The sequence below is a fragment of the Mytilus galloprovincialis genome, chromosome 6 (genome assembly GCF_965363235.1).
Source record: "Mytilus galloprovincialis chromosome 6, xbMytGall1.hap1.1, whole genome shotgun sequence".
Lineage (NCBI taxonomy): Eukaryota > Metazoa > Mollusca > Bivalvia > Mytilida > Mytilidae > Mytilus > Mytilus galloprovincialis.
The window spans coordinates 95,136,221-95,157,106 of NC_134843.1; the positions used below are offsets into that span (position 1 = coordinate 95,136,221).

A 20,886-nucleotide genomic window follows, 5' to 3' on the forward strand; every position below is an offset into this window, starting at 1 on the left:
CAAACTTATACTTTTACCTCAAACTTAATCACTGGTCTAATATAATTATCCTACAAATCGTAACAGTTGAGAAATTCACATTACAAAACATTTAGTTTTTTATAAGCATTCACTGAACAATGAACATGAGGTCAAGGACAAGAGACATTTGCCAGACAGAAACTAGAACTCTAGATGTTGGTTATGGTATAACTTATACTGTTGGATCATTTCATTGGCACATACCACATTTTCCTGTAAATTTGTTTTTTCAAATATTGTGTACTGGCTTTTACGAGCAATAAAAAACAACTACATATGCATTGAAGATCACTCTTTCGTTAAGTGTTCATATATTTATTATCAAAGAACAATAATCAGCATCCTGCATACATTTGTCTAATCTGTAAATATATAGTTTACTGTTTTTCTGTTTATAACAGTTTTTATGAGTCTTTTCCCAGGTAATTTAATCAACATAATTTTTAATAATCATACATGGTCAATATTTGGTTTATAGACCATTGAAATTCACTAACTTTTACTAAGCTCTGTCAATTCTTACATTACTTGGTTGCAGAGATTGGAAACATTATGTGTATGGCAAAAAAAACCCATTGCAGACTCAGTGTAATTTTCACATATGAAAATAAAACGGGAAGACCCGACAGCTGATTCATTTTTCTTACAATGGCGATACAATAATGACAGATGCTAACAATAAAATGTGAAGTTATGGAAAATATTGCAATATGATCTACATTTTAATAAGCTTCAATGAATGATAAATCAACCAGATTTTAAGCCTTCCCTGCTAGGTGATTAAAACAAAATAGGATGTGCGCTCAAAACTTAAATAAAATAATACATGTCAATTAAAAATAACTCCATCTCCGTTGATAATAACAATAATAAGAAAGCTTCCATAGATGGGGCAGCTGATATTTTATCGATGATGATATAATGATCAAAATATTCCTTTGAACACATGACGCACATAATGGACACAAGATGAGTTTATAATGATTGAACTTTCATCATTTTACAATTGTAATTTTGGATTTTCTCATTCATCTTGGTCCAGTTTTAAATCTCATATCCATTGTTTAAGTCTCAATTGTTTTAACAATTGTACCAATAAATTAACAAATATGAAACTGAAAATCAAAATGAAAGCGAGGCTGATTATGAAATTGAGACTGAGTCTCATTTTTCTTCACCAATGAAAATATCAGCCCATATCATGTCACGTCTTTGTCAGTTTTTTTGTTCTGTTTATGTTTATTTTTAGAATTTTGTCCATCTGTATGCTGGTCCTCTACTGGTTCCTCAGATATCTTATCTATGGAAGATAATACTTGTGCTAAGATCTTCATTTGATCAACTCCTTGTAAAAGTTGTCTGAAAAACAACAAAAAATATCATGCATCTTAAATATTTTCATTTTGGAATTTTGTATTAATCTAATATGATTAACAGGTGGTAGACTGACAGCAAACCTCATTGAAAATCACTATCATAAATTTAAATAGTGATGTGTTAGAGATAGTATTTGGTCTATACGTGTGCTACAGACACTGCTGTACTGAGAAATCTGGACAAAACCAGGACAATACTAGAATCTTTAATAGACCATCAGCTGCAAACGTTTAAAATACTTTTTCTAATGCAATATTTTGTATTAATGTATCTGATTAGATAAAGACAAGCTTAAATTTTTAAATCTACATGTCTGTAACTCAGTAGAGCTGCCATTTCTAATTCCCAATTTTTTTATGTGAGATTTTCATTTCTCATCTAAAAATCTCTTTTCATTCAAACTTCATTCAAGTTTGAAGTGTACAAAAAAGACAATAATGATAGAATGTAATGTTTTGTTTATTTGTTAAAGATCTACTAAGGATCCATTGGTAGCATGTAATTATTTGAAAAGTTTTCTCAAGACTTTAGCCAGTGTTGACATAAATGGGAAAAATAGTCTGTAAACTATTAGTCCTATCTCATATATTTGTTCTCTAAAATTTTGACCACAGTCTTATAAATCTGAACTATGTACAAATGTTCTTACTTTAAACTTTGTTCAGCAGTGTTAGCTGCACTGGCTAATTGTTCTGATGAATATTTTGTCCTTTCTCTGATCTCAGCCAAACCATGGTCCCCTGATCGCAGTAAATCATTCTCTGATCTTAATGATGTCACTAGTTTCTGTAATAAAATAGAGTAACATCAGAATGCAGGGCACAAATATTTTTGCCAACAAACCTTTATATCTAAAGTTCTCTAACATAACAAGGGCTTTCTATACAAATGTTCAAACAAGAGTGCACACGCTGAAATGTCTCGCCTTCTATACTAATCATTGATATTATGTTGATAGTCCTAAATATAAAGCTAAGCTTTATTACAACTGTCACATAAACTTAACATTAACCAAGATAACTAAACAAAGACCAATGAACCTTGAAAAAGAGGTCCAGGTCAGATGAACCATGCCAGGCAGACAGGTACAGCTAACAATGCTTCTATACAACATATATAGTTGACACATTACTTATAGTTTAAGAAAAATAGACCAAAACACAAAAACTTAACACTGTGCAACGAACCGTGAATATGAGGTCACGGTTAAATAAAACCTGCTCGACTAACATAAAGATCATAAAATATTTCCATACACCAAATATAGTTGACCTATGGCATATAGCATTAGATAAAAAGACCAAAACTCAAAAACTTAACTTTGACCACTGAACCATGAAAATGAGGTCAAGGTCACATGACATCTGCCAGCTAGAATGTACACTTTACAATCATTCCATACAACAAATATAGTAGACCTATTGCATATAGTATGAGAAAAACAGACCAAAACACAAAAATTTAACTATAACCACTGAACCATGAAAATGAGGTCAAGGTCAGATGACACCTGCCAGTTGAACATGTACACCGTACAGTCCTTCCATACACCGAATGTACTAGCCCTATTGCTTATAGTATCTGAGATATGGACTTGACCACCAAAACTTAACCTTGTTCACTGATCCATGAAATGAGGTTGAGGTCAAGTGAAAACTGTCTGACAGACACGAGGACCTTGCAAGGTACACACATATCAAATATAGTTATCCTATTACTTCATTGTACTTATAATAAGAGAGAATTCAACATTACAAAAAAATTGAACTTGTTTTTTCAAGTGGTCACTGAACCATGAAAATGAGGTCAAGGACATTTGACATGCGACTGACGGAAACTTCATAACATGAAGCATCTATATACAAAGTATGAAGCATCCAGGTCTTCCACCTTCTAAAATATAAAGCTTTTAAGAAGTGAGCTAACGCCGCCGCCGTAGCCGCTGCCGCCGCCGCCGGATCACCATCCCTATGTCAAACTTTCTGCAACAAAAGTTGCAGGCTCGAAAAAATCATTTAGCAATATTTCAGAAAATAAAACAAGGAAATGCATTATATTTTTCAACGTTTAGTTATAGTTCAAAAAGCCAAAATCTGTGCAAGGATCCGGAAATTTTTTCACCTAATTTCGGTTATTTTTCAAAAAACAATTGTCACAATCACATAACTGAGTATGCTCAAACTCGTAGCCTCAACGAGCTTGTTAAACTGTTGCATTGCATTTATTTCATGAATTTGCCTACCATTTTCCTAAAATCGTTAAAGAGTAATTAAGGAAAGCCATCAGTTTAAAAACGAAATGATTTTATTGACTCAAAATGATAAATTTCTCAGACATCGCCAATGTTTCTTTCGATTTTGAAGACAAAATTAAAACTGATGTTTTGCGAAATACTTAAACGATCAATTCCGGACTCATTTCCTGGATTAGTTTTGTTTATCAAATTCACAGGAAATCATCGGTATTTTAATTTTTTTACCTTTGATAGTGTTTGAATATTAATGATAATAGTTGCACATGATTTATAGAGAATTTCGACATGCGTATTAATAGTAAACAAAGCATGTGTATTAGAAGTGAAAAAAAAAAACTTTTTTTCTAAGTAAATTAAATCAAAGTTTTAATTTAATTTTAAATCAGAATTGTCATTGTCTTAGCTGAAAAGTAATTGAATAATGAACACAGTTGTTATGGAATTTTAATTTATTCACAATTTAGTTCTGAGGTTGTGATCAATAGTCAGGTATGAATTAAAAAGATAGGTAGAGAGATTAGTGATCATAAGCTATATATTCCCCTGAGGCATATAAACAAAAGTTATTAGGAGGGCCCTCAGGATTATAACACTATACTGAAGTGGCAGTTTTATTACAGGAAAGGGATAACAAAACAAAAAACTAGTTCAAAATGGCGATTAAGAAAACCAATCTTAACGAAATGGCCAAATTTATTTCTGCAAAAATATAAAATTTGACCCAAATCCCAATCTGTCGTTTAGGACAAATGAATTTCTGAATTGGTCATGACTGGCATTTATGATTGTTTCCGGACCCTTGGTTGTGTGCATAATTTTACCAAAATCAGTGACATAGCCAATGTACTGTTCCTAGACCTTAACTTTTAATTGTCTACATTCTTTATCAATGTGTTGTATTTTGAAGTGCCAAAAATAAAATATTGTTTGTTTTCCCTCCCACGAACGACCCGGTAAAATCACTGCGAATTTTCAAAACTTTTTTTTTGCTATGTTGGTTTTTGGTGATATCTTTCCAATGCTGTAGTAAACAAGCGTTGGTTGTTTGTGATACCATTACGATGCTGTAGTCAAAAGGAGGTCCCTGTATACTGTTTTTAACACCAGAAAACTTGCTGGGGTGTACACTGAATACAGGGAATACCCCACTTTTCTTGACTTGTGCCTTACCTGTTGAATTTTGTACAAATTCAATATAGAACCAGGTGCTCCGCAAGGTGCAGCTTTATTTGAACACAGAAGTCGAACCCTGAACAGTTGGGCCAAGTATGGACACAACATTCAAGCTTGATACAGCTCTGAATTTGGATTGGGATCAAATTTTTGACAAAATATGAGTTTCTGACACAAAACAAATGTCAAGATCTTACAAATCTATTGCGCAATATTGTGCAATTAAAGAGTTCTTCTTTTAACTTTTCAAAAATTTGGAATTTGAGAAATTTGAAGAAAAAAAAAATTGAAAACAATTACCATTCCCCTTTTTTGCAACTAGTCCAAAACCTGACATTTCTTTATATATAATATACAAGTAGTGAAAGGGAGGTGAATCCGAATATACCCAACATTGTATCTGAAATGTTTTAGAAATACCTCCCTTACACTGCTTTTAAATTGTCTAAATTGTCCATTGACCAGAAATTACAAGTTTTTCCCCCTTTTTGCCCCTAATTCAAATACATTTTGAGCCATAACCCCCCATAGTCAATACTTACTATCTCTTCATGGTATAGAAACTTGTGGTTTAATTTCAGAGAGATTCATACACTTAAACACAAGTTATTGTTTGAAAACTACAAAGATGATTATTTTTGGCCCCTTTTTCCTAAACTGTTGGGACCATAACCCCCAAAATCAATCCCAACCTTCCTTTAGTGGTATTGAACCTTCTTGTAAAAAATTATAGAGATCCATACACTTAAACACAAGTTATTGTCTGTTAACTAGAAAAATGCTTCTTTTTGGACGTTTTTTGTACATATTTGGGAAAATTTACCCCAAATTGGATTCCAGCCTTTCCTGTGTTATATGGAAACTTGTGGTACAATGTCAGAGAGATCCATACAGTCACACACAAGTTATTGTCTTGAAACTAGAAAAATGCTTGTTTTTGGCCCCTTTTTGGCCCTTAATTCCTAGACTGTTTGCCCAATAACCCCTTAAAATAAATCCCGACCTTCTACTTACATGTATGTAATTAAACATTGTGGTACAATTTCAGAACAATTGAAATACTAATACAATATAATGTTAAAATTTTATTAATTTCTTTTTACTTACTCAAAAGTTATTATCCGGAAACAATCTGTTTTCGGACGACACTGACGAAGACGACTCTGACAACGATGTGATACCAATATACAACCAAAAATTTTTTAATTCAAGAAATGAAATAAAATAATTTGCCTTCCTACCTACCCATACCCTGACAACCTCAGTCGGGGGAGGAGAAACAAAGATATTTTTAATGTTGGCCTAATTCACAACAATCATTATGTACAATCCATAATACTGTGAAGACAACCTATAAGACTTTTGAGTTTACCTGTAAACCTTTGACATCAGATTGTAGTTTACTGACTGTTGTTTCTGCTTGCACTGCTCTTTTCTGTAGAAAAAAAATATACTGTAAATTTAGACATTTCTGTGTACTTTTATTTTTTGCAGTTGTTAAAAAATTAACAAAATAGGATTTTTTTCTCACTATTTAGAGAAAATCCTGCCTAAATAATGCTATAAAATATTAAATGCATTATTTTGAAAACCAGAATTCACAGTATAGAACTTTGTAAGACTATTTTACAGCATAATAATTCCTTATTGGAACGATTTTAATAACTGTATATTAATCAAAAATTGATCATGTTTACTTTAGATTTTCAAATGAGATGTAAACGGGAAGTGACAAGTAGATGATAAATTCAAAATTCAAATTGAAAGGTCTGGTTTTACAGCTGTATTATTATAAATGATTACACTAAAGAGGTACCCACTAACATGAATGCTGCTGAAAATTTACTATACATGTACATGTATTTATATACAAAAATTACAAAAATTTAGAATGCTCTGAGCTCCATCCATCAATAAAATTACTACCTCATTAATTCACCACCAGGAAAACTCCCCAAAAAATCAAAGTGTGTACACCAGATAAGGTGTACATCTTAAATGTACCAAAAAAATGTATTTATAAACATTGTACAGCATTGTTAGACTCTGTTATCTTATAGAAACCTACTGTTGTAATAGTTAGATTTGCCTCTATCTGTTGAACCATATTCTCTAAAGCAGTATTCTCTTCTGCTTCTTTCTTCTGTAAGTCTTCCATATCTTTCTTCATCTTATGGCATCTGAAAAATCACAAATAAAATCAAACCAAATGAAAACAAGAGGCTGTCACAACGACAGCAAACCGGATTTATTAATATTTATTTGTGTCCTGGCAATATCACAAGAACCATTACTGATGAATGGTGAAAGTGAAAATCGTCAATATCAAATTTGAGCTCCATTTTGTCATCAGTATCAACATCTTAAAATTTGAAAAGCTTAGATTGAATGGTTCATGAGTAAATGCAACAACGTGAATTGAAACGCCATTTCACAATCTTTCAAGAACCATAACTCCTGAACGGTAAAAGTCAAAATCGTCATTATTGAACTTGACCTCTAATTTGCCATCAGTAACAACATATAAAAATTTCAAAAGCTTTGGTTGAATGGTTCATGAGAAAATGCACGGACACGACTGGAAACACCATTTTTCAATCTTTCAAGAACCATAACTCCTGAACTGTAAAAGTCAAAATCGTCATTATTGAACTTGACCTCTATTTTGTCATCAGTAACAACATATTAAAATTTGGGAAGCTTTGGTAAAACAGTTCATGCATAAATGCACGGACACGACTGGAAACACCATTTTTCAATCTTTCAAGAACCACAACTCCTGAACGGTAAAAGTCAAAATCGTCATTATTGAACTTGACCTCCATTTTGTCATCAGTAACAACATATTAAAATTTGGGAAGCTTAGGTAGAACAGTTCATGCGTAAATGCACGGACACGACTGGAAACTCCATTTTTCAATTTTTCAAGAACCATAACTCCTGAACGGTAAAAGTCAAAATCGCCATTATTGAACTTGACCTTCATTTAGTTGTCAGTAACAACATATTAAAATTTTAAAAGCTTTGGTTGAACGGTTCATGAGTTAATGCACGGACAACATTTGATTGCCGCCCGCCCGCCCGCCCGCCCGCCCGACCGCCCGCCCGCCCGACCGCCCGCCCGCCGTACATCCCCAAATCAATAACCGACATTTTTGTCACAAAAATCCGGTTAATGATCTTACTGATCCTATACATACACGAGAAATCACATTAAAATGATTAACTTTAGTAAGAAATTATATCAATTATCACATGAAAACTACATAACCATTTCCATATGTTGTTTAGTACATGAAGAACAAATAAATGGGGAATTGTTCATGGGACAAAGATGATGCATATCATATAATGTTATAAAGGGACATAACTGAAGACAGTAGAAGTGAGGCTTCTCAAGTTTGTACTTGATCTGACTTTTGTGGTAATAGGTATTGTGTATAAGTCTCATAACATTTGGTTGAGGTGTACATAAGTTAGAGAACAGAAATTTCAGCAGTTTTTATTTTTTTATTTTAATAAAGGGGCATGACTCATGAACTGGTCATAACTGTTATAGTGAGGCCACCAAAATTCTATTGTCTTTATTATGTAGTAATAAGCATTGTGTATAAGTTTCATAATATTTGGTTGATGCAAATTAAAGTTAGAGAACAGAAACCAAGTTTGGAACGTACAGACGTATGTACAAACAGACAAGGGTAAAACTTAAGATTGAAATCTTTTCAATTAGTATCATACCAAGCAAACATATAAGGGTACCGTACATATTCTGAAGTCTCATTCTATGTCTAAAATAAAATGTATTTTGGATTTGTTTTATTGTTTTGATGCAGCTCTTTTTCACAGAAATATAATTTTGTATGTTTTTTTAAACTCAGTTTGGTTTTAAATTCAAACATACAATCAGGAACATTTCAAACATTTTAGATCTGAAAAAATGTAATCTAGACACAACTTCAAATATCATTTTGTTCAGTACCTTTGTGACTCTGTGACAGCTTCTCTTCTGGCCTCTTCCAACTGTGTGCGTAACATGGAATTTTCTTCTCGTAACTATCAACAGAAATAAAGTTTATTTACAGTATAAATATATATTTCATCTAATTATTGGTAAGCAAGCAAGCAGCATTTCATTTAAACACAGTATTTTCATTGACTATTATTTTACTCTTTTGCTGGATGTGAAAATACTGAAGGAAAATGTATTTCAATCATGAGCCTTACAGACATTTCATAAAGGTAAATACACATTAAGCTGTCTAGATACAATTTTTGTAAGGTACTACTGTGTGTTGCTGTTGAATATTTTAAAGTTTTCTGTTTCTTACTATTCAACTCATACATCTAGGTTTTCACTACATTGTAGTTATTTGGTATTACAAGCTGATCATGCTGATATATCTACCTTTGGTATCTTGACCTCTAATGGATCCTCTAAATCAGTTAAAGATGGAAGTACATTTTGTACATATGTAATCAATCATAAAAATTATCAGTATATCTACCATGTACTCAGCTTTCTCTCGTTCTTAGTTCTAGTTCTCATCTTCATTTATTTGTACTCACCATTCTTAGTTCTAGTTCATAACCCCATTATTTATACTCACCCTTTTTAGTTTAGTTCATAACCCCCTTTATTTGTACTCACCCTTCTTAGTTCTAGATCATAATCCCCTATCTATTTGTACTCATTCATCTGAGTTCTAGTTTATAATCCCCATCTATTTGTACTCACCCATGGGCCATCTGAGTTCTAGTTCATAACCCCCTTTATTTGTACTCACCCTTTTTAGTTTAGTTCATAACCCCCTTTATTTGTACTAACCCTTCTAAGTTCTAAACCCCCTTTATTTGTACTCACCCTTCTAAGTTCTAGTTCATAATCCCCATTTACTTCTAAAGTAGAAATTCTATTGTCACCATGGTTACTATGATCACAGTCTTTTTTTAATATTCCGTCCGATAAAAAATCTGGCAACCTTGTGGTGCCTCCTGATACCATAGTAACTGGCTCAGAGTTCACATGATTGTCATTTTCAGCACTATATATATTTTCACCGGAATCTTCATTGTTATGTGAGTTTAACCCTGTGTTATTACTTGGCTGACTAGAAATGGCAAAGTCGGGAAGATTTAAGTCATGAGAATGATCACTAAAATGGTTCTGAACAAAATCAGGCAAATCACTGGCAAAGTCTGGAGCTACCCGAGGACTGCTATTGCCAATATTTTGAGTATTATTATATGTTTTTGGTCGAGCTCCTGCACTTGACGAGCTTCCAGATAAAAACTTCTTAAATGAAAATGGATTTGCATCTCCATTTTTCTTCTTTTTAGGTCTCTGATTACTGCTACTAGTATTTACTGTTTTTTCTGTAATATAACATGTGTATTTTGTATATTGGATAACAATCTAAACACATTTTGAAGTATGTTAAATAAATAAAAAGTATATGCTCAAAAGAACTACTGTGGATTCATTATTATTCGTTGGTTACCAATTTTTTTTTGGGGAAAACTATTGTAAAACAATCACTTGGACCTTTTGGATAGAGGCAACATAATTGACTCATACAGAACCCTCATACCTTTCATTGGACTCATACAGAACCCTCATACCTTTCATTGGAATCATACAGAACCCTCATACCTTTCATTGGACTCATACAGAACCCTCATACCTTTCATTGGACTCCTACAGAACCCTCATACCTTTCATTGGACTCATACAGAACCCTCATACCTTTCATTGGACTCATACAGAACCCTCATACCTTTCATTGGACTCCTACAGAACCCTCATACTTTTCATTGGACTCCTACAGAACCCTCATACCTTTCATTGGACTCCTACAGAACCCTCATACCTTTCATTGGACTCCTACAGAACCCTCATACCTTTCATTGGACTCCTACAGAACCCTCATACCTTTCATTGGACTCCTACAGAACCCTCATACCTTTCATTGGACTCATACAGAACCCTCATACCTTTCATTGGACTCATACAGAACCCTCATACCTTTCATTGGACTCATACAGAACCCTCATACCTTTCATTGGACTCATACAGAACCCTCATACCTTTCATTGGACTCATACAGAACCCTCATACCTTTCATTGGACTCATACAGAACCCTCATACCTTTCATTGGACTCCTACAGAACCCTCATACCTTTCATTGGACTCCTACAGAACCCTCATACCTTTCATTGGACTCATACAGAACCCTCATACCTTTCATTGGAATCAGGATACATTGGAGGGAGGAGATTTACATTCTCAGAAAAAAAAGTTTGGAACTCTATGTGAAAATACTGAAAATCAATCGAATCATATTTTATGACTTCAAAACCAATCAGGGCCCCTGGTATTTACTGGTATTTACTGGTATTTATCACCCCAGCCAATACTCCTCAAGTGGTCTGTCAAATATTGGTTGCTTGAAATTTTCATGGTGGCTTTCACTATTTATTGTAGTAGAAACTTTACAAAAGCAAATTATATTTTTTTTATCTATTAGCATGTTAAGCTAAACATTCTAAAATAAATAAATGAGTTTTATATGTTTTATTCATTTCCAACACTTACACCTAAGTTTAGTCCTTATTTTAGATTAATAAGAATTGACAAATTAACATTTTTCAATCAATATATATTTTTTAAATGCATAATTTTTACAGGTAAATAAAACTGCAGGTAAATGAAGTTACAGGCGTCTTTTTTCCTATCACCTTGCATTGCTAGGTGCGAATATTTAATTACTATAACAATAGCCCCGATAAATGATGACAAAACATGGGTTGATAGTAATAAAAGTGATATTTGAAGACTGACGACTCACTTAAGTAATCAAATATTTCACGTCAATTAACTGTGAAACAAAATTCATCTTTGTGTAGGAAATGGAAGGCATGAAGGACCTTACTCTTACACATCTGTAATTAATGGTTTTAGCCAAAAAATAATATATATCATGTATATATAATTTAGTAAAAATTTTACCTTTACCAAATAAACTTTTACTTACATGAATTACAACCACCTTAACCGAATGCACCTACTGAAACTTAAAAACCCCATTTGGAACTTCAATACAATATAAGAAAACAACACAAAACCAGTGCAAAATTTAATGATTGCAATGCTATAATTAGTGCAAAAGCCATCTGATGAGTTCCCTTGCAAGGGACAAATGTAAAAACAAGAGTGCACACACTGAAATGTCTCGCCTTCTATACTAATCATTGATATTATGTTGATAGTCCTAAGTATAAAGCTAAAGATCATAAAATATTTCCATACACCAAATAATGTAGACCTTTTGCATATAGTATGAGAAAAACAGACCAAAACACAAAAATTTAACTATAACAACTGAACCGTGAAAATGAGGTCACGGTCAAATAAAACCTGCACGACTGACATAAAGATCATAAAATATTTCCATACATCAAATATAGTTAACCTATGGCATATAGTATTAGATAAAAAGACCAAAACTCAAAAACTTAACTTTGACCACTGAACCATGAAAATGAGGTCAGGGTCACATGACATCTGCCCACTAGACATGTGCGCCTTACAATCATTTCATACAACAAATATAGTAGACCTATTGCATATAGTATAAGAAAAACAGACCAAAACACAAAAAATTAACTATAACCACTGAACCATGAAAATGAGATCAAAGTCAGATGACACCTGCCAGTTGGACATGTACACCTTACAGTCCTTCCATACACCGAATATACTAGCCCTATTGCTTATAGTATCTGAGATATGGACTTGACCACCAAAACTTAACCTTGTTCACTGATCCATGAAATGAGGTCGAGGTCAAGTGAAAACTGTCTGACAGACATGAGGACCTTGCAAGGTACGCACATATCAAATATAGTTATCCTATTACTTATAATAAGAGAGAATTCAACATTACAAAAAATTTGAACTTTTTTTTCAAGCAGTCACTGAACCATGAAAATGAGGTCAAGGACATTGGACATGTGACTGACGGAAACTTCTTAACATGAAGCATCTATATACAAAGTATGAAGCATCCAGGTCTTCCACCTTCTAAAATATAAAGCTTTTAAGAAGTGAGCTAACACCGCCGCCGTAGCCGCCGCCGGATCACTATCCCTTTGTCGAGCTTTCTGCAACAAAAGTTGCAGGCTCGACAAAAACCAACATGTTTTGTACAAATAAATCACTACTAATCACTGTTTATTAAGAATTTTCAATAAAAGTAGAAATAAGAACATTTAAAATGTCTTTTAACACTTTTTTCATTTCATGACTAAATATAATTGACCAGATAGAGAGTGGTCTTTATAGTAATGTCCACTCAAAATTTCAATCGACCAGTATTTGCCAGTATTTACAACCACTTTTTTTAATTGTCGTAGCAAGACTCAAAATGTTCTGTATCTTAGCATACTTATATATATATAATTACTTAACTGATAACCAGACACTACAATGTACCAACTCTATTGTGACAAGAATTGAATAAATGAAAAAAGAACTGATGAATCATGCAATCTACTTCATCTTTGATTTAGTGTTCCAGAAACATAAAACTAGAGGCCCTAAAGAGCCTGTGGCGTTCACGCTGGTCTATATGCATATTCAACAAAAGACATTGTAGATTAAAATAGAATTCTTAACAAAAATCTCAGTTACGATGGTCTTGTAAAAAAATTGCTGATTATTTAGCATGTTTAGTTTCTCTCTTTCTTCTTTTTGCTCAGAACACAAAACAGAGTTACAAAAAATTCTTCAAATAATTAAGCGTGAAAATGGGAAAGGAAGTCCAGCAGGACAAGAGAAATAACACGACCTATTATGGCAACAAGAAGCAGGATATGGGATTCAAACCAAACATTAATCAGGATCTGGGGTCAGACCCCATCCCCCCATCCCCCCCCCCCCCCCCCCCATGATTTTGTTGTATGAAATATGAAATCATATTTTCAAGCGGGACAGATGTCCAAATAGCAATAGGGAGTATCCGAGTAATCTACTTCATTGAGTTAACAAATGTTGAGTGTTGATTGACCTGTAGGTGAATGTGTGCTTTTCGGCATTTTTATGAGTGTATCTGTATGGTATAAAACTAAAATAAGTAGAGTTTGCCTTCCAACATATCCTACCGTCATCAGATATAACCAAGGTTGAGCGGTCTTTGCGCCGGTTTTTGTTTGAAGAATCACCAATGTCAGGCAAAATGTCGAGGACCTGACCATTATGCGTTGGAGTTATGTCTTCTTCTGATTTGTTTTGCTCTGCTTCTTTTGGGACGACAAATTTCTTAAAAGAAAACGGGTTGTCTTCATTTTCGTCTCCACCTTCCGCCATACTTCCGGACAAATGTCAACATCCGGTTAGGTCTGCGGGAGAAATCATTGTATGGTTTTGGCGGGTTGGGAAGTATTCATTTATTCAGGATCAAATAAAGATAGATTGATAATGTAACAGGAGGCCACTACACGTCCCGTAAGTGTACACCGACCTCCTCCTGTTACAATATTATACACTGTTAAATTTAAACATGTTATCCTTGTTCTAACAGATTTTACTATGATCTATTTTATACTTTTTACATTTTTTATGTACATGCAATTGCGGAAAAGTTAAATCAAGGATATATAGTAATTTCTTACTATACAAATTAAATAGAAATAATCTAAATATTCAGAAAATATAGAAGAACGTGAGAGAGAGAGTTCCAGCGTATATTTTAAAAATTAAATCTAAAATCTTATTGAAGAATTTGGCGGCATCTATTTCTCATTTAATCACGATGGTGACCGTCACACCTTTGAATGTACTATTTCAACTTTACACTTGACCCAGTACCTTCTTCTTCTTCTCTTCTTCCAAGTACGGAACATATGAATGTGTACGGTCCCGCGAAAACTTTCCACAGTGTCGGGGCAACACCGGATAGTCGTTGACTATTTACATTTAAAACATTCACCAATCAAGTTACAGTAAAACTATGCCGTTTATTTCCTTTCATAGCCTGCTTTCAGAGCAGCTTTGAATTTCCTTATCGAGTCCGCTGAGGTAATTTTAGATGAAAGTTAATAAAATTTCTGATGTTCTTCGGTGTCATCTTTTGTTTTTGATAAAAGCGGTATATATATACCTGGTCCGGCTGTCGTTGTGGATTATATATTGTTATCTGTCTATATCTATCAGCCCATGCTGAATTTTACTTAACATATGATAGTCTACTGTTTTCCTACATTCTTTTAGACTTTCTCATTGTAGTTGTTTAACCATGTGTGCTACATTGTCATGTGTTCGGTCTGTGTAGTTGCTATGAACAAATCTTTGGATTCCACAAAAGATCTCAACTATGGCTGTATATGCTGCTGCTTTTACTGGTTAAGTGCAGTCTTTCAGATTCCTTCAGATAAATTCCAATGTTAAGTTTCTTTTGCTTACAATGTTGTCAATGTGCCTACCCAAGGATTGGTTGATGCTGATGGTTAATTGTCTATGCTTAAGTATTTGCTGGCATCAACATTGTCTAGAGTATGTACGCGAAGTTTGTATGCATTGTTTTTATGTGTAAATTTAAATCACATTACATAAACTGCTTGATAAATGAATTGGGTATTGACAAACTCCTAGATAATCATAGGTCTGTTCTATATATGTTCCTTTGGCATCTCAACCAAAGATGAAGAATTGGATCTTCCATCACTGTATTGATACCTAAACTACACAATTATCCTTACAAACAACGGTATATTGCTTGTTCTTTCAAGTACGTACTCCACGGAACCTCTCTCAAATGTATCAACATCATTTTTTTTAAATCAGCAATATCAGCTAAGATTTAAAGTTATTATGCCACTGCCTATTCTAGAGGTGGCGTGAATCAGATATGGATACTAAAAGATTCCAAAGATCTTTTAGAGTACATACAATCTTGCAATAGTATTAAAAGTTAAAAACATTTGACTGTTCTACATTTTACATAGTATTCCCCATTCCAAGCTAAAAGACGAATTGAAAGAGTTGGTATTGCTTTGGCCAACATAGATACAAGTACCTTGTCTTAGAAAGGGATGCATCCTACAATCACTCTGATTCACACAAAAAATTCTTTGAGACTAACATTATCAAGATGCTTAATTTCTTGATTGATAAAATATTTGTTACATTTGGAGGACATTTTTTTCAACAAACAATCGGCATTCGTATGGGAACCAACTGTGCCCCTGTTCTTGTCGACTTGTTCCTTTATTCTTATGAGGCTAAGTTCATACAGGAAGAAAGAAAAGAAATTAGCAGTCTCCTTTAACTTTACTTTCCGCTAAATAATTCCAAATTTTGTGACGACTATGTTGAACGCATCATCTATCCCACTAACCATGAGATAAATCATACAACAGATACAGTTAAGTCTGTCTCATATGTCGACTTACATCTAGATATTGACAATGAGGGTTGGTTGAAAACAAAACTTTACGACCAAAGAGATTATTTCAGTTTCCCAACTGGGAACGTTCCATTTCTATGTAGCAACATTCCGACAGCGCCTGCATACGGTGTATATATCTCCGAATTGATACGATATACCCGGTCTTGTATTTCTTATTATGATTTTCATGATAGAGGACGTACTAGTGCTGCTCACATACAAGGAAGCTATTAAATCAAGAGTTCAAAATGAAGAAGTTGAAGTCATCTCTCCGTTAATTTTATGAACGCCCTCACGAGTTGGTTGACTTATGGAATAGCCGTTTCACAGATGATAGCGGATATGTTCTTAATGTCCTAACACCAATCCTGTTCCGTTTTGACTTACCGAAGTAGACTTGTTACCGGGTTTGTACTAGGAACACCAACACGACAGGTGCCACGTGATGAGCAGAATCTGTTTACCATTCCGTATCACCTGATATTACCACCCGTTTTTGGTGGGTTTAGTGTTGATTAGTCTTTAGTTTTACTTGTTGTGTGTTTTTTAATATTAATTGTCTGATGGTCTTTATCTCTTTTAGTCATGGCGTTGTCAGTTTATTTTCGATTTATGAGTTGGAATGTCCCTCGTATCTTTCGTTCCTCTATGTATGAAGTATGTATTACTTTTTCGGTCACCTGTGTTATTCTGATTACTATGCATTTTGTTTGCGTTGAAGCTCAGTTGCCCGTTGTTCTCTCAGTCTTCTAATGCTGTTATTATTTTTTGGCAAAATGTCACTGTCTGCCTAGCTGGTTGTTTAATCTCCTTAAGAGAGAAGGCTATCGTCTGCAAATAATTTGGTTTCAAGTGACGTCAGAAAAATTTACAGGTCCAAGAACTGTGTAACGCCTGATAGTACTGTTAGAGGAGACAGATCGATTTAATATTACGCTCTGCATTCTATTTTGGAAGAAAGAACGAATCCATTTTCTAGCTTTAAGGTTAAGTTCATAATATTTTTGTTTGTGTAAATAAACTCATCATAGATATCAGGATTAAATTTTGTATTTACGCCAGACACGCGTTTCGTCTACAAATGACTTATCAGTGACGCTCGAATCCCAAAAAGTTAAAAAGGCCAAATAAAGTACGAACTTGAAGAGCATTGATGATTAAAATTCCTAAAAGTTTTCCAAATACAGGTAAGGTAATCTATTCCTGAGGTAGAAAAGCCGTAGAATTTTAAAAATTCAAAATTTTTGTAAACAGTTAATTTATAAATATGACACTAGCAATGAAAATTCATCTCAGCACAGACGTGTTGACAATTGGGCTGGTGATACCCTTTGGGAATTAAAACTCCACCATAAGTGACATCGACCCAGTGGTTGTAAATAAACTCATCATAGATACCATGATTAAATTTAAAGGCGGTGGTGTGGTACTTTTTCGAATGCCTTTGCAAGAAAGATGATGTCGACTTGGGATCCTTTTCCAGTGTTTTTCCAATGCTATTGACGGTTATGATTAATTGTGATTCGCGTGATCGATCTTTTTTGCGGAATCCATGCTGTGCGTTAGTTAAGATGATATATTTGTCAAAACATCCATCATACTGCTGTGGACTGTGTGTTCAAATACCTTGCATGTGATTGATGTTAGTGACACATGTGTAGTTGGAGCCTAAATGTCATCTCGTCTTTCAGTCTGGACCAGTAGCCTTGTGTGGTTTTAGGAATTTTAGTTGTTTGTGAACTCTCTTGGTGCTGATTTTGATATTTTCCATGACGGAACATCGGATATTTCCTTTGTTGGGAAAGTTATTTAGGTTTCCCTTTGTAAATACTGACTGGAATTGAGTACTTCAGCTTTGCTCTAATTATCGTTTTGTAGGAATCACAATCTGATATTTCATTGTACTTCTCCTGTCCATTCTTGACCTTTGCTCTTTGCTCTGTATGACCAACAAATTTTCGAGCTGCTTTATAGTTATTACTTACTTTTTTTGTTGGTTTGCCTCTTTTACCAATGTGATGTGGCCTCTGTTTGATTACCAAATACAAACTTTCCACTGTGGCTCTCATCTGAGTCACGTATGCAAGCAGCAACTCCATAGAGAGCAAATCATGATTGGAAATACAACCCTTTGAATATCATAGCAACTGAAAAATATATAATTTATATGGAGGTATAGCTTGAATGTTGTTACTTAAAGGGACACTTGCTTCGAGATATATAAAAAATCTAAAGTTTATTTTTTTTTTTGTTCAATCAATAATGAAAAAGAAATAGTGAAATAACAATTCGCTTTTTTCAGCCAAAAAAGGTTCAATTTTGTCACATTACACTAAGAAACATTGATAATTAGTTATTCACTTGCAAGTGAATGAGTCGACCTCTTTAAATCCGTATTCACGTGAACTTCAATTTAACCCCTCGCTAGAGATTGACAACGCATGCATTTTACGTGTACTGGTTAACATACACTATAACAATATATCATTTTACCAGACCACGGTTTGCGGAAGTAGTCAAGAAGACAATATTATGTTTTTCAGGGGTTGACAGGATACACGTGATCGTTGTTAGTTTCAACTTCAATATTATTATGCAAGCAGATGTAATAAACAATGATTTCATACATTATTTTTTTTTGGTTTACACTTTATATAGGGCTTTATTTATGATCTTATTCCAGAGTGCACAATTCTTATTCTACATATTTCACCTTTATCAAAATAAGGAAATCTGTTTGGTCGTCCCATTTTGTTGTAGGGATGTTTAGATTAAGTGTCGACTTAATATGTATATTATTTTGTGTTGTCTGCGAGAAACAAATCATTTTTCTGATCTAGTAACTAAATTCAAAACCAATATAGATAATGTTAACATATATATTTTATTGAACTGTGTAAATTAATCGGAATGCGAATGACAACATGCACCTACAATTCTTTTGTGTGTTTCCCGTTTCGGTAACACATGACATTTGCGCGGGAACTTCTTACATAAACATCGTTTTTGGATTATTGAAACATGTGAAATGTACTGTAACAGTTATTGATTTTTGGAGGTAATGTGATATTATTTATTATTCAATAGTACATAATTTTACGTCAGGTTTGTACACATTAAGTCTCTGGTCAGTGGCGGATCTAGGGGAGGGGGGATTCCGGAGGTTGAACCTCCCTTTTTTGTTGAGTCAGAACCGAAACACATCAGTAGCAGATCTAGCCATTTTGAAAGGGAGTCCAACCATGTCCCCATTCAAATGCATTGATCACCCCACAAAATGGGCGATTCCAACCGGGAACCCTCCTGCTGGATCCGCCACTGCACACTACTCGGACCTATGTTGTTGTTGTTGTTGTTGTTGTGTATCTTTCCTCCACTGTTTGGAGAACTGTAGTGTTGAATACTCAGCACTACATATATATATATGCACTGTCCCACAATTACTACAAAACTAAAAAGAAGTCTATATATACTAAGAGCGGGATGGTTTCCACTGTGTTTCAATCACTCAATAATTTTAAAGTTATGATAAATGTCAATGATATGCAGGCAAGTAATTCAAGCACATTACTTGTAGTGAATGTCCAGAGCGGTACTACGTGCAATATGGAGTGCATAACATAATCCTCTACTAATACATTCCAGTCTATTGTAAAATTGAGGTAGCACTAGGTGACTAGACGAACAATCCAGTATGATCTGTGTAAGCTGAGTTGGTTCTGATGTTATTTGTTGGTATAATCCCGGTGACATTTCCTCGATAGCTTTGCTTAGGGCATCTATAAAGGGTTGTCTAATCGAAGTAAGATGCTGGCATTGAACTAAAAAGTGAGTTCTGTCTTCAGGACCTTGCTTACAGAGCGGACATGTCGGTTCTACTTCATATTGGTTGAACTTATGTCTATTTGCTTGTAAAGTATACACTCCAAGTAGCATCCTACATTTTATAGAGGCTTTTGTTATAGCATGAGTGTTTTGTCCAGCACTACTCCATATCAGGTGTGTCTTACCAATTGAAAGACGGTCAATATCTACATATTTCAGAGAGGATTTAGATGCAGCTTCTAACTTCAGTTTGTTATCCCAATAACTATTTACTGTTCGTTTTACAAGTTCTTTCCAGGTTAATTTTCCTGGTGGGTTTTGAAGAAGGTCGTAGCATGAGGGTAGATCATATTGTTCCAGTATGGATTTCACCATGATAAACCAACTATTTGACGATTTTGATTTTGTTGCTAGTTGACGCCATGCTAATTGATGTTCTATAGAGTCAAAATTTCTTATGATGTTGCCAAAAGTTGTTAATATCCTCCTATGTATCTCTGCTTTAATTGGTGGTTCACCTAGTAGCAAATAGCAAGCGGAATCAGCAGCCTTGTCTGGTAAGTGCTGTATCTGTTTAAGTAGCCGCTTATAATATTGATTGATGGTAGTAAGATCCTTTGCTGCTAGTCGTATGGCTTCCAGTCCATATGTCAAACGTGGTATTATGTAAATACGAATTAAGTGTAGTGAGACACATGGGTTTAGACCATTAATACCGTGCAATCCTGCTCCCATCATTGCATAGGTTGCTCTACGAGCAGTGCTTATACGTTCCTGGACCACTGTAC

General features: G+C 34.2%; 1 protein-coding gene across 1 annotated transcript; it reads right to left on the reverse strand.

Annotated features, from left to right (window-relative positions):
- Positions 1-298: 298 nt before the first annotated feature.
- Positions 299-14,216, reverse strand: LOC143080795 (uncharacterized). The gene is made up of 7 exons (XM_076256832.1): positions 13,989-14,216; positions 9,690-10,201; positions 8,808-8,881; positions 6,894-7,005; positions 6,198-6,260; positions 2,048-2,184; positions 299-1,380 (listed from the first exon to the last, which is right to left on the reverse strand). The coding sequence occupies exons 1-7, from the start codon at positions 14,191-14,193 to the stop codon at positions 1,221-1,223; spliced, it is 1,263 nt and encodes a 420-aa protein (XP_076112947.1). The 5' UTR covers positions 14,194-14,216; the 3' UTR covers positions 299-1,220.
- Positions 14,217-20,886: the final 6,670 nt, after the last annotated feature.

Bases quoted from the DNA above. Each gene is read 5' to 3' on its own strand.
- LOC143080795 (XM_076256832.1), bottom strand. From the start codon at position 14,193: ATGGCGGAAGGTGGAGACGAAAATGAAGACAACCCGTTTTCTTTTAAG. The intron at 7,006-8,807 runs GTACTGAACAAA...GTGATTTTTCAG, and splicing joins GCTGTCACAGAGTCACAAAG to ATGCCATAAGATGAAGAAAG. The intron at 1,381-2,047 runs GTAAGAACATTT...GTTGTTTTTCAG, and splicing joins ACTGCTGAACAAAGTTTAAA to ACAACTTTTACAAGGAGTTG.